The 12,966-nt window shown below is 42.0% G+C and overlaps 1 protein-coding gene across 5 annotated transcripts in view; it reads left to right on the plus strand.

Annotated features, from left to right (window-relative positions):
* SLC23A2 (solute carrier family 23 member 2) overlaps positions 1–12,966 on the plus strand; it is a 129,781-nt gene that overhangs the window by 86,643 nt on the left and 30,172 nt on the right. For all 5 annotated transcript variants that reach the window (XM_065584452.1, XM_065584451.1, XM_065584450.1 and 2 more), the window contains 2 exons: positions 666–782; positions 5,051–5,208. In XM_065584452.1, coding sequence (XP_065440524.1) covers positions 666–782; positions 5,051–5,208 — 275 coding nt within the window. The remainder of the gene's footprint in view (positions 1–665; positions 783–5,050; positions 5,209–12,966) is intronic.

Consider the following 12,966-nt stretch of genomic DNA (forward strand, 5'->3'; position numbering starts at 1 on the left):
AATTCAGATCTCATTTACACTTGGCAAATCCAGAGTAACTCAGTTTGTCTGTATTAAAGATGCTCTGGATTACTTAATGTAGCTATATCAACGTTTTTTTTCTACATGCTTCAGTGTGCGGCAACAAGCAACAACCCCGTAGGGTTTGCTATGTTGCTAAAAATGATTGAACATGACTAAAAGAAGTAAGAGGCCATCTTAGAATGCAGTCATAATAGTTTGACATGTTCTTGCCCTCAGTTTAAATCTCTGATGCAAGGATTGCCATTTTACTTTTGAAATATCCATTGTTGAATGTTCTTCTACTTACTCTTTTTTCCTCATTCTCCTTTTTTGTGTAAACCAATCAGTCATGATAATCCCCGTTTATTTTGGCATAATCTGCTGCCAAAGTGGTTATATCACAAATGGAGGATTATGCTTTGTTTGTCTGAATAGGCAGGGGATGGGTTATGAAAGAGAATCTTTTTATTCACGCTCAGTAGTTAGAGTTGGGGATAGTGGTTGATCATCTCAAAGGTTTAAGCTTTAATATGCACTGGTGTTGCTTTGGAATAATAGAACCCCGTCCTCTTCAAGAGTACCTTAAAAGTCTAACATTCCAAATTCAGTTATTCTTCTGTAATATTAAACTGCTGTTGGCTTTTCCTCTTTTAATTTAACAGAGTTCTCTGGCAGAGACACTGGACAGCAGTGGAAGTTTAGATGCGCAGAGAGCTGACATGATTTACACAATTGAGGATGTTCCTCCCTGGTACCTCTGCATATTCTTGGGGTTACAGGTACATTTCAAAACGCATATTTCTGAAGAAATCCATTTTTTGGTTTATAATCTTTAAGAAAATGTTCGGCATTTTTATAGTACATAGTGGTACGTGATACAACAATGTTGGTGACTTGCCTTCTGCTTTGAGTCCATTTGATTACTTATTGAAGTGGTTGGGGGGGCTGCAAGCCCACTCTGGCAACAGAGTTGTGTATTGTGAATGAAGCAGAGTGGATGGAAAGTACTACCTGGGAGTCTTAAAACAGCTGGAAACTTATAAAAGTCCTATCTATTTGTTGTTATGCTCCCCTACATTCAGATCTGTATTAATTTTCTTCTCCAGCATTCCTAGATATTTGCAAAAAAGCCTATCATGGCAAGATAGCCTTCCTGCAAAATGTCTCCTTCCCTTCTCTACCACCTCACTAGGATTCACATATTGACAAAGAGCTATAATGTTGCTTGCTAGCTGTTGCATTTCAGGAATTACTGGAGACTCACTTCACAAATAGCCATTTGGGCTGCTACCTAACACGTGTTCCATAATTTAACTAAAAATGTAAAATTCAGTAACAACTTGTCACTCATGAATTCATGTGAGGATAATATAGGGGGATGGAAGGTGAGAGAGATGCTGTGTTAATGTTCTGATCTTTCTTGGAGGTACTGCTTTTAGTAGGGTTAGTTCTGGGAATGACTAGCACCAAGATGGCAGCATCCACTGGCTGGAAAGCTGGTTAATTATGAAAAAAACACACACACACACACACACCCCGCCTGCTGAGTTCCTTGTACTTTTCAGGCATTTGTTTGTACTTAGTCTAACTCGCTGACTAACACAATGTCTACACTAGGAATGCTTTATGGGTATAGGAATACCAGTGTACTATACCGGCAAAGTGCTCCTAGTGTGGGCACAACTAGACAGGCAAGGCTGTGCTTTGTACTGGTGTAATAAAAGCGCCCCCCACGAATGAAACAAGCTCTAGTGGTAAAAGCACAGTTTTGCTGGTATATCTCTGTTTAAACTACAGACTTCTGCCAAAACAGTTATGTTGGTCATGAATCTCACTCTTTGCATCCTTGATCAACTTAGTAATGCCGGCAGTAGTCTGTAGCATAGACATGGCCACAGTAGAACTTAATGGACAGCCAAGACAGCTGGATTCTAGTCGCAGTTTTGCTGTGAATGTGGGCAAGTCCTTTCATCTCTCTCCCCCACTCTAAAAAGGGTAATAAAATTACCCCAAAGGAGTGTTGAGACTTCATTAGTATTTGTAAAAATACTTTAAGATCCTCAAACAAATGACTCCTTAGAAATCCAAAGTGGTTTATTTTTATTCCTGCAGTTATTCATCAGCCAGTACTGCAGGAATTTTCTTTTTCTTACATAGTTGAACATGCAGCTTTTTAATAATTTTTTTAATCTACTTGGATTGGAGCAGAATAAATCCATGATTTGGCTAGTCTCTAACATTCCAGAACTTATCCCCTATATAGTTTTCATACTGAAGTACTATTTAAATTCATGTCTAATCAGACAGTCTTTCATGTGATCCTCACGTGAATTAATTTGGTGGATAGGAGGAATGCAGTGGACATAATATACCTGGACTTCAGCAAGGCTTTTAACACAGTCTCACATGACATTCTGATAAGTTGCTGGAGAAATGCAGGCTCAGCAGAACTACCATTCAGTGGATATGCAATTGGTTAAAGAACCGCAAACTAAGAGTAACTATTAATGGAATGATGTGGGATTAGAGGGAGGTCTCAAGTGGGGGTTCCACAGGGATCTGTTCTGGGTCTGATGTTGTTTAACACCTTTATTAATGACCTGGATGTAGGAATAGAGAGCATACCAATCAAATTTGCAGATAACACACAGCTCTGTGTGTGTGTGTGTGTGTGTGTGTGTGTGTGTGTGTGTGTGTGTGTGTGCGCGTGCGGGGGGAGGGGTTGCAAACACTTTGGCGGATAGAGCTAAAATTCAGAAGGATCTTGATAAATTTGAGTACTGGGCTATAGGCACCAAAATGAAAATCGACAAAGACAAATATAAGGTGCTACACTTATGGAAGAAAAACCAAATGTACAAATATAGAATGAGGGATAACTGGCTTGGCAGCAGCACTGCTCAGAAGGATCTGGGAGTTGTGGTGGATCACAACCTCAACATGAGTCAGCAATGCGATGCTGTTACAAAAAAAAGCAAATGTAATTTTAGGTTGCATTAACAGAGGCATAGCACGCAAGTCATGGAAAGTGATAGTGCTGCTCTATTTGGCGCTGGTTAGGTCTCAGCTGGAGGACTGTGTCCAATTTTGGTCACCAATGTATAGAAAGGATGCAGAGAAACTGAAAAGGATCCAGTGGTGAGCCACAAAGATGATCAAAGTGCTGGAATGCAAGCCATATAAGCAAAGGCTGAAGGAGCCGGATATGTTTAGTTTAGAAAAGAGGAGACTAAGAGGGGGACATGACAGCTATCTTCAAATACTTAAAAGCACAGTTGCCAACTTTCACGCTGTAAATAAGCACCCCAACTTTCACAATAAACCACAAATGACTTTTACTCATAGACTTTAAGGTCAGAAGGGACCATTATGATCATCTGGTCTGACCCCCTGCATGCTGCAGGCCACAAAACCGTCCCTACCCTTTCCTTGACTCTGCTGATGAAGTCCCCAAATCCTGTGTCTTAGTGACTTCAATTGGCAGAGAACCCTCCTGCTAGAGATCCCTGCCCCATGCTGCGGAGGAAGGTGAAAAACCTCCAGGGCCTCAGCCAATCTACCCTGGAGGAAAATTCCTTCCCGAACCCAAATATGGCGATCAGTAAGACCCCGAGCATGTAGGCAAGAGTCTCCAGCCTGACCCTTGTTAGCCATTATACTGTTTACCTACCATTGCTTGGTATTCCTCAGCTAGTATGTTTTACCATTAAACCATTCCCTCCATAAACTTGTCTAACTTAATCTTAAAACCAGACAGGTCCCTCGCCCCCACCGTTTCCCTCGGAAGGCCGTTCCAATATTTCACCCCTCTGATGGTCAGAAACCTTCGTCTAATTTCAAGCCTAAACTTCCCCACGGCCAGTTTATATCCATTCGTTCTCGTGTCCACATTAGTACTAAGATGGAATAATTCCTCTCCCTCCCTTGTATTTATCCCTCTGATATATTTAAAGAGAGCAATCATATCCCCCCTCAACCTTTGTTTTGTCAGACTAAACAACCCGAGCTCCTCCAGTCTCCTTTCATACGACAGGTTTTCCATTCCTCTGATCATCCTAGTGGCCCTTCTCTGCACCCGTTCCAATTTAAGTTCATCTTTTTTAAACATGCTAATCCCATTTCAAAACAAGGCAAAAACAAGCCAATCCCTAAGAACCCCAACACGCTACGTGACTAGATCCCCCCGGTGTGCAGCCTGGGACTGTCGTGGGCCCGGTGTGCACCCCTGACTCTCTACCCCCTTTGCTCCTGCTTGCCAGGAGCTGATCCAAAAAAAAAAAAAAAAGCAACAAGCTACAAGCCAGAAACTAGCCAACAAGCAACTCACAAGCCAAAAACAAGCCCAATTTCTGCAGTTTCTTTGCGGATTTGGCATGTCTGCTTAAAAGGCTGCCATAAAAAAGATAGAGAAGAATTGTTCTCTTTTGCCACAGAGGCAGTGGGACAAGACAGTGGGTTCAAACTACAGCATAGCTGATTTAGATTAAATCACAGGGAAAACTTCCTAAATGTAAGAATAGTAGGACAATGGAACAGACTGCCTCAGGAGGTTGTGGAAACTTCTTCACTAGAGGTTTTCAAAAGGAGGCTGGATAGTCATTTGTCTTAGATGGTTTAGACCCAACAAATCCTGCATCTTGGCAGGGGTGTAGACTAGATGACCCTTGCGGTCTCTTCTAACCCTGTGGTTTTGTGTGTTTCAAAATGGAGGGAGCTATTTTTCTGCTTCTGTAAGTTGGAAGCTGCTTCAGCATGGTTACCTAGATACCTACTCATCAAGAATAAGAACAGGAACCATTTAGCTATGTAAATAGCCTAATTTATCATCTATAAGTAGAAGTCATTAGTAGCTGGCTAAAAGTAGCTAAACATGGAAAGTAAAAAACACTAGAAATTAAAATATTTGGAACCAGAAAACAATGAGAGGGTTGGTGGTTAATTTAAAGAAATAAATAAACTGAGTGTAAAGGGAAAAATAGTGCATCTCTAAGGTTCTTGTATGTGTGATTATTAGTATTAACAAGCTGTTCATTCTTTGTGTTCACAGCACTACCTGACATGTTTTAGTGGAACTATAGCAGTACCTTTTTTGCTAGCTGATGCCATGTGTGTTGGATTTGACCAGTGGGCTACCAGCCAACTGATTGGGACCATTTTCTTCTGTGTGGGGATCACTACTTTGTTACAAACAACTTTTGGATGCAGGTGAGATCAAAACTCATACTTCATTCTTTATTGTTGCGATACTGATGGTGGGGTACACATCTCTTTAAATGTACAGGATATCCAAGAAGTGCATAGGGTATTTCAGAAGGATGAATGTGAAATACAGAATAACAGTTCAGACTCAAGATTGCTCGGGAATAGGGTTGTCTGATCCTAATTTTGGAAGGTTTCACAAAAAAAATGGATATGAAGTAAAAGAATAAGGCTATGTCTATACTTAAAACATTACAGCTCCAGTTACGCTACTGTAGTGCTTCAGTGTAAACTTACTATACTCACTTATTACTGTGACTGGAAGGGTTCTCCTGTCACTGTAGTAAATCTACCTCCCCAAGAGGCCGTAGCTAGATCAACGGAAAAATTATTCCATCGATGTAGCACTGTTATAGATGTGCGTGGGGGTTAGGTCAGCTTTGCTACATCACTAAGAGATGTGGATTTTTCACACCCCAGAGCAATATAGCTGGGTTGATCTAATTTTCTAATGTAGACCAGCACTACATTTTGGATAACTGGGAAGCTGTTTTGAATGAAAGAAGGCATGAGCAGAATAAAAGAGTAGAGGAGCGGGGAAGTAATGAGGAGAAACAAGATGAATGAACATAGGGAAAAAATTATTTAGCCCACTTTAAAGAGTGACTGCTTAGAATACTGTTGTTGTACTGCTTGCCAAAAGGTAACCAGTTGAAGTTTTGGTGTATGGACACAGTAACTTCTGCTGCTGCTTCTGTCGTATTGTGCTGTGACAGTTTCAGCAAGGCGATTTTCAAAGTATGTTGAAATAGTAGGATCTCTGGAGTCAGATACTTGAAGAAGCTAATGTACGACTCTGATGCTTCCGGGTGCAGGTGTATTTCGGTGAAAGAAAGTGATCTGTTTAGTTAATCATGCTTAAGGATAAAATGCTGATATAGAAGAATCTCTCTCTGTTCTGCCAAAACCCTTATACTTTTGAATCACTTTTACGTAACTAAGGTAGATAATATAATAGACATTAAGAAAAGGGAAGGGCAACTTCTTATCCCTGATCTTACTGTTTCTGCCAATAACACACCCTTTGCATATGTTTCCTTGTAAATTCCTTCTGTGGGACTGGGTGGGAAATAAAAGTCTTCTTTCTTGGCTGCACAGAGGTGCCAGTATCACTTTACCACAAGCTGTCAAGGAACATAAGTGTTAGATTAGCTTGCTTGGGGTTCCTGTATCTTTCACTCCACTGTTTCTGGAAGTGCTATTTTAATACGATGACATATCTGAGACTGGTCTAAATATTGCCAGATTTTTAAAATAATATGTTATTGCCAAAACGTAGTACGTTGTAACAACAGTGAAGTTAAAATAAAAATAAAAAAGTAGTTATTATTATACTTGGAATATTGCAGAGAGATTTTAACTAAACATTTACTTAAACCCTTGGTCATCCATTATTTGTCCGGGTCAAGGGATGGATAAAACCCACAAGGTTGTTTCTGCATCTTGAATAGAATCAAGAAAGAAAAATAAGACCAGAAGAAAGATACTCATTGTATTATCATGTCCAAGCATTACTGTTCAAGTGTCACTTAATTCATCATAAAAATGATATAAGATGAAGTCTTAGGCTTTCAATGAAAAATGGACAACATAGTCCCAGTTAAAAACATTTACCCAAGAAACAGACTCTTTGGGTGGAGGAGATCACTCAGCAGGGAAAAAAGGGCAAACCCGTTAAACAAATCATTTAGGATTGTTAATGCAGATCAGCCAAAGGGAAAAAATCTCTTCAAGCAATTCAGACTTCCTGAGTCAAAGTCCTTGTGGTGTTTGTTTTTTGTTTTCAATAGTCTGGAGAAAGTCTAATCTGCCATCTCACCTTCCTTCTACCTCTTCAGAAAAGATTCTTTGTCCTTTTCTTACCCTCAGCTTTTCTAAGAGTTGTAAAGCTGCTTTGATATTTCTTTCATCATATGTTTACTTGAGAAATAGGAAGGGATGTTTGTCTGGGTGGAATTGGCGGAAAGGAGAGAAAAGCATTTGCTTTTTCCCAAGACCATGTTTTCCTTGCAACAAAATTCTCTGTCCCTCACATATATGAGACAGTTTTCTTTCCTATTCGGTTTGTCCTTCCTGTTTATACTCATTTGAAGTTAAGAGTTGGCTTAATGCTCAAATACACTTATTCCTAGATTTTTAGGTATACATTTATAAAGGGGGAGAGGGTAGCAGAGAAGCATGGGCCAGGCCCCTCATTGTCTTCAATCTAATTTAAATTGAACAGCTATATCTGATTATGTTGCTGCTTACTTCAAATGCTTGTTACCTTTAACACATTACTTTTTACCTCCTTATCTTGCATCTTATACTGGCCTTCACCTATAGGGTCAAGGAGTAGTCACGGAAATCGGAAGATATGGTCAGTTCTTAAAGTCTTTTTTAGATTAAAAAGTCATCTTCATTTTTTAGACCACTGAAGACTTGCTCCATCACCTCTCAGACCTATTCCACTGCCTTGTTTGTGAGGAGAATTAGCAGCTGAACATTTTGTAACTGTTAGCATGTGATATTGTTTTATATTTGGTTGGGACCTGCAGACACAAACTACACTTGAAATGAGATTCTTACAAGGTTTATTGGCAAGCCTGTGAACTGAGAAATGTTTAAACAATAAAGCCATTATGGTTTCAGAAAGGTCAATTTTCACTGGTTAAAAGCCCTTAGAGATGGATGTAGCCAGTTACCTGGAGCCATTGTGGTTAGTCTGGTATCCATACTAATTTTAGGAATTCAGGCTATTTACCAAAGCATAGCACTTTTCCAGCCTTTTAAATTAATACAAAGGAACTATTATGATCTGAGAGATAAATATGTACCTCGATCCATATTTTGGGTTTGCTGAATTATGTCTTTGTAGTATCTAAGCATTGTTACAGCTATGCAATGCATTTATGTTAGCTAGAATGTTTCAAAACAACATTTTAATTACTCAGAATCTGTCTTCAATTGTGCTAGTGTCAAAACCTTAACCACTAGGAAATTCAGAGTTGCCCTTGAAATTGCATCCCGACCGTATGTTTATATGGGCTTGGGTAATGTATCCACTTTGTACTTTTGTGTGATCTTAGGCATGTGATGCATTACTGTTTATAGCGTACTTTTAGGGCATAGCTTCAGTTTATCAAGATTGTAGTACAATTCCACTAAGATATATAATTGTTACTTAAAACAAAAGGTGAGATGGTACTAGGTTTTCTTCTGATTTTTGTTGAGTGGTGTTTCCATGTATCATCACTTCATTGTATATTGCTGACAAATTACCATGTATTTATCTGAGAAGAGTGAATTTGTTTTCTCTTGAGAAGAATGAAATGTAATAACCACTGGAGTCCCTTGATCATGTCCTTATAAAAGACCAGCCATTTTAGCCTTGACAAAAAGTCCATTGTGACTGGGGTGACCAGATAGCAAGTGTAAAAAATCGGGACGGGGGTGGGGGGCTAATAGGTGCCTATATAACAGAGAGCCTGCAAAATTGGGACTGTCCCTATAAAATTGGGACAGCTGGTCACCCTAATTGTGACTGAGTTGAAAAAAGTAGTTTAGAAACAATGTTCAACTCAGAGTGAATTTTTTAGCAGAACTTGTGGAGGCCTTATGCTCCCCTCAGTGGCATTTCTCTGTCTGTATGCGGGTAGCACAATCACTTTTGAATGCTGTACCTGATCAATTTCAAAATTTCAGTGTGTTATAAGAATCAGTGGCCAAAATGTGATGGAGGGGAATAGATGACATGGGAGAAGTGGGAAAGCTACTGGTGTGGGGAGGGAGAATGGGAGACGCTGGTATGGGAGAAGTGGGGGGGGCACAGACCCCATGGCAGAGAGGAGATTGAGGGAGGTTGCAGGGAGCCCCTGCAATAGAGGGGGAGGGAAGAGTGGCACATAGGGAGCTGGGGGGGGGGGGGGAGGAGAGAAGGGAAGGATGCCTGGAGCCCCTTGTGAGTGCAATGAGCTCAGCCTACACAAGCTTCAAAGTATGCGACCCCTAGTTCAGGGATTCTCAAACTGGGGTCACAAGGTGGTTACATTGGGGTCGTGAGCTGTCAGCACTGTGGGGCTGACGTCCCTGAGCCCCCTTTAAATTATATTCCCCCCTGTTTTTAATTTATAAGCGTGTCACACTCAGAGGCTTGCTGTGTGAAAGGGGTCACCAATACAAAAAGTTTGAAAACCACTGCCCTAGTTTTAAACTACTGGAAAATGTAGCTTTGTATGGGAAATCACTATATTAACAAAAAGAGTATTAATTGATCCTGCAGCCATAAACAAAACTTCCTGTGTCTTAGAAGAAAGGAGAATGGCTGGAGAGAGGAGAAAAATGCAGGGGCACTAATCAAACAACTTTACAGTCAGTGTCTTTTGTATTCAGTGCTTTAATAATAATAATAATAAAAAAAAAGTCAGTTTGCATTCGGAATAACTCCTCACCGTTAAGATAATCACCATCTTCATGGAAAAGGGAAGCTAACAGAAAACTCCTAATGGGTTTTTTCCCCAAACTCATCCAGGCTTAAACACAGAGATAAAGCCACTGTGGAAATAGCATTGCTAAAGTCGAGCCGTTCGCTTTGTTTTAGATCCTTTCCCGTTTTACTTTTATTGTAAGCTGAATTTGAGTTTATTCTAGCAATTGGAATGAGGTGAATTCAGTCAGAAGCTCTTTGGAGCATTCATTGCTTAATTATGTAGCAGAATTCTTGTGCCTTTTTACGGTGGGTAGTAAAACCATTTACTATGGATTCTGCCGATTTACCCAACTTAATATGCTTTGCAAGCTGCTTTCTCAGCCCCCGTGGGGCATGAGAGACTTCAGTTTGGGAGTGGACTTTGCTCCTATCAGAAGGGAGGTGTTTTAGTCATTGTTTATATGCTGGGACAAGAAAGGGTACTTGCAGTTAATTGTATTTGCATAGGAGAGCCAAGGAAAGGATGCTGCATTTGTTTAGGGGTAGTTGATATGTCCTATACTCATACTGACCCTGATTCAGGAAAGTGCTTAAGCACTTGTGTAACTTTGAGCATGTGAGTAGTTGTCTGAGCATACTGCAGCCTCTGCCTGTTAAGTAGTTTAGTTAAACCTTGCTCTATGTAAATGTCTTGTAGCAGAATAGGCTTGCTGTTAGACTTAAACTCTAAATTAGCATCTTGCTTTTTGCAAGTTTGTTGTGAATTGATATTCTTCTTCGAGTGATTGCTCATATCGATTCCAATTAGATGTGTACGCGCTGCGAGCACAGTTGTTGGAATGTTTTCCCCCTAGTAGCACCCGTTGGGTCGGCTGTGGAGCCCCCTGGAGTGGTGTCTTCATGGCACTCAATATATGACCCTGCCGACCCGGCGCTCCTCAGTTCCTTCTTGCCGCCAGTGACGGTCGTTGGAACTGCGGTGACTTGCTTAGTAAGCTCTCCTCGTTTTCCCTATCTTTCAGTTTAGTTTAGTTCAGTTATTCCTAGCCTCGTTAAGTTTAGTTTTAGTGTTTTCGGTTGTTACAGCAGATAGCTGTTGGGAGTGGGAGGTTTCCTCTTCACCCCGACCGTGTTCCCCGTTGGGACTCGGGGTATGCCTAAATCCCAAGGGTTCAAACCCTGCAAGTCCTGCAACAAGCCCATGCCAATGGGCGACCCCCACGATGCTTGCTTAAAGTGTCTAGGGGAAGCACACCAAGCGGACAAGTGCAGGATTTGTAAAGGGTTTTGCCCCGGAACAAAAAAAGAGCAAGACTTTCGCCTCAAACAGCTCCTTACACCGCAACCTACATTGGCGTGGCAAGACCCGGCACCGAGCTCATTGGTGTGCAGCGTCCCAGTGGAAGAGGTAGAAGCGGCACCGCAGAAGGATTCTGGGAGAGACCCATGGGATCAATCTGGCACCGGTCCCATTCCCTGGCGCAGAAATGGCACCAGACGCAGAGGAGGAGTAGATCTCCGACTCAGAGACCCACCCGTTTGGAGCCGGCCAATGGGAGGAGCAGCCAGGGCTGAAGACTTTGGAGCCGGCACCGTTGAGTCAGGTCATTGAGGAGGTGAAATTGCCATTCACCTCAGACACCTTTTGAGGCCGCGAGGGACCTCATCGCCATGATGGCACCGCGGTCCCTGGTCCTTCAAGCCAAACCTCCAGTACTGCAACGTGTGGCACCGTCTTGAGGCAAAGCGGTGATGCTTTGTCCCTCAGCACCGCCGGTGGAGTTGCTGCACTGCTCAGAGTTGTGGCGCCACTCCCCAGCGATGCTGATCTTCGTTCCCGGCACCATTCTCCAACCTTGCGGCACCGCTCCCCAGTCCAGCTCCGCTTGGCACCACCCTGGCCATCATGGTCTCGGTCCCTGTCTTCGGACTTGGAAGGCCTGAGGTGGGGGTAGAGCCATGGTCTGAAGTTTCTCAGTATCACCACCAGTGCCACTCGTTATTGGGACAAATGGTTATGAAAACCAATATCCCAATAAAAGAAAAAAGGTTCTCTCTATCCCAAAGGACCAAGCTCCAGATCCAGGTCAATATACAAATCAGATCTTACCCACAAATCACGCTGTTGCCAGTTCTTTAGAATCTACAATCTAAAGGTTTATTTATAGAAGGAAAAAGATATAGATAAGAGTTAGAATTGGTTAAATGGAATCAATTACATACAGTAATGGCAAAGTTCTTGGTTCAGGCTTGTAGCAGTGATGAAATAAACTGCAGGTTCAAAATCAAGTCTCTGGAGTACATCCCCAGCTGGGATGGGTCATCAGTCCTTTGTTCAGAGCTTCAGTTTGTAGCAAAGTTCCTCCAGAGGTATGAAGCAGGATTGAAGACAAGATGGAGTCGAGGCATCAGCCTTTTATAGTCTTTTTCCAGGTATAAGAACATCTCTTTGTTCTTACTTTGGAAAATTACAGCAAAATGGAGTCTGGAGTCACATGGGCAAGTTCCTGCATACTTTGTTGAGTTACAGAGCGTATCTGCCTTCTCTCCATGGGTCAGTTGTATAGCTGATGGTCCTTAATGGGCCATCAAGCAGGCTAGGCAGAGCTAACACCAACTTGTCTGGGATGTCTCCCAGAAGCATAGCATAAGTTTGAAATACAGACAGTATAGAGCCAATATTCACAACTTCAACTACAAAATTGATACACACATATAGACAGCATAATCATAACCAGCAAACCATAACCTTGTCTTGGACACCTCATTTGACCCCCTTTTTACAAGATTTGGTGCCACTATAGGACTTTGGTTGCAGCCATGTTCTATATGGTCCCAGATTATATCAATAATGTCAGACCCTGACAGAGAGGTGGGACAGGAGACCTCTGAAGACCAAGAGGCTCAGGAGATCCTTCCCCATCTTTCTTGAATCATCTGTCCCACTTCTACTGTGCTTGCTCACAAATAACTTCGGACCGCTGGGTTCTCGGTATGGTAGAAGTGGAATATTCTCTCCAATTCTGCTCCTACTCTCCCTCCCACCCACCTTCCCTGTCCCTCTTCGGGGACCCTTCTCACTAGCAGCTCCTTATCTAGGTGGTGCGGGTGCTCCTCGCTATGGGAGCACTGGAGGAGATTCCTCAGGGGCAAGGGATTCTATTCCCGATACTTCCTAATCCCCAAGGCCAAGGAGGGTCTCAGACCCATTCTAGATCTGCAAGGACTCAACAAGTTCATAGTAAAGTTGAAGTTCCGCATGGTCTCCCTGTACACAATTATCTTCTCTGGATTCA

Source organism: Chrysemys picta, chromosome 2, assembly GCF_011386835.1.
Source record: "Chrysemys picta bellii isolate R12L10 chromosome 2, ASM1138683v2, whole genome shotgun sequence".
Taxonomy (NCBI): Eukaryota; Metazoa; Chordata; order Testudines; family Emydidae; genus Chrysemys; species Chrysemys picta.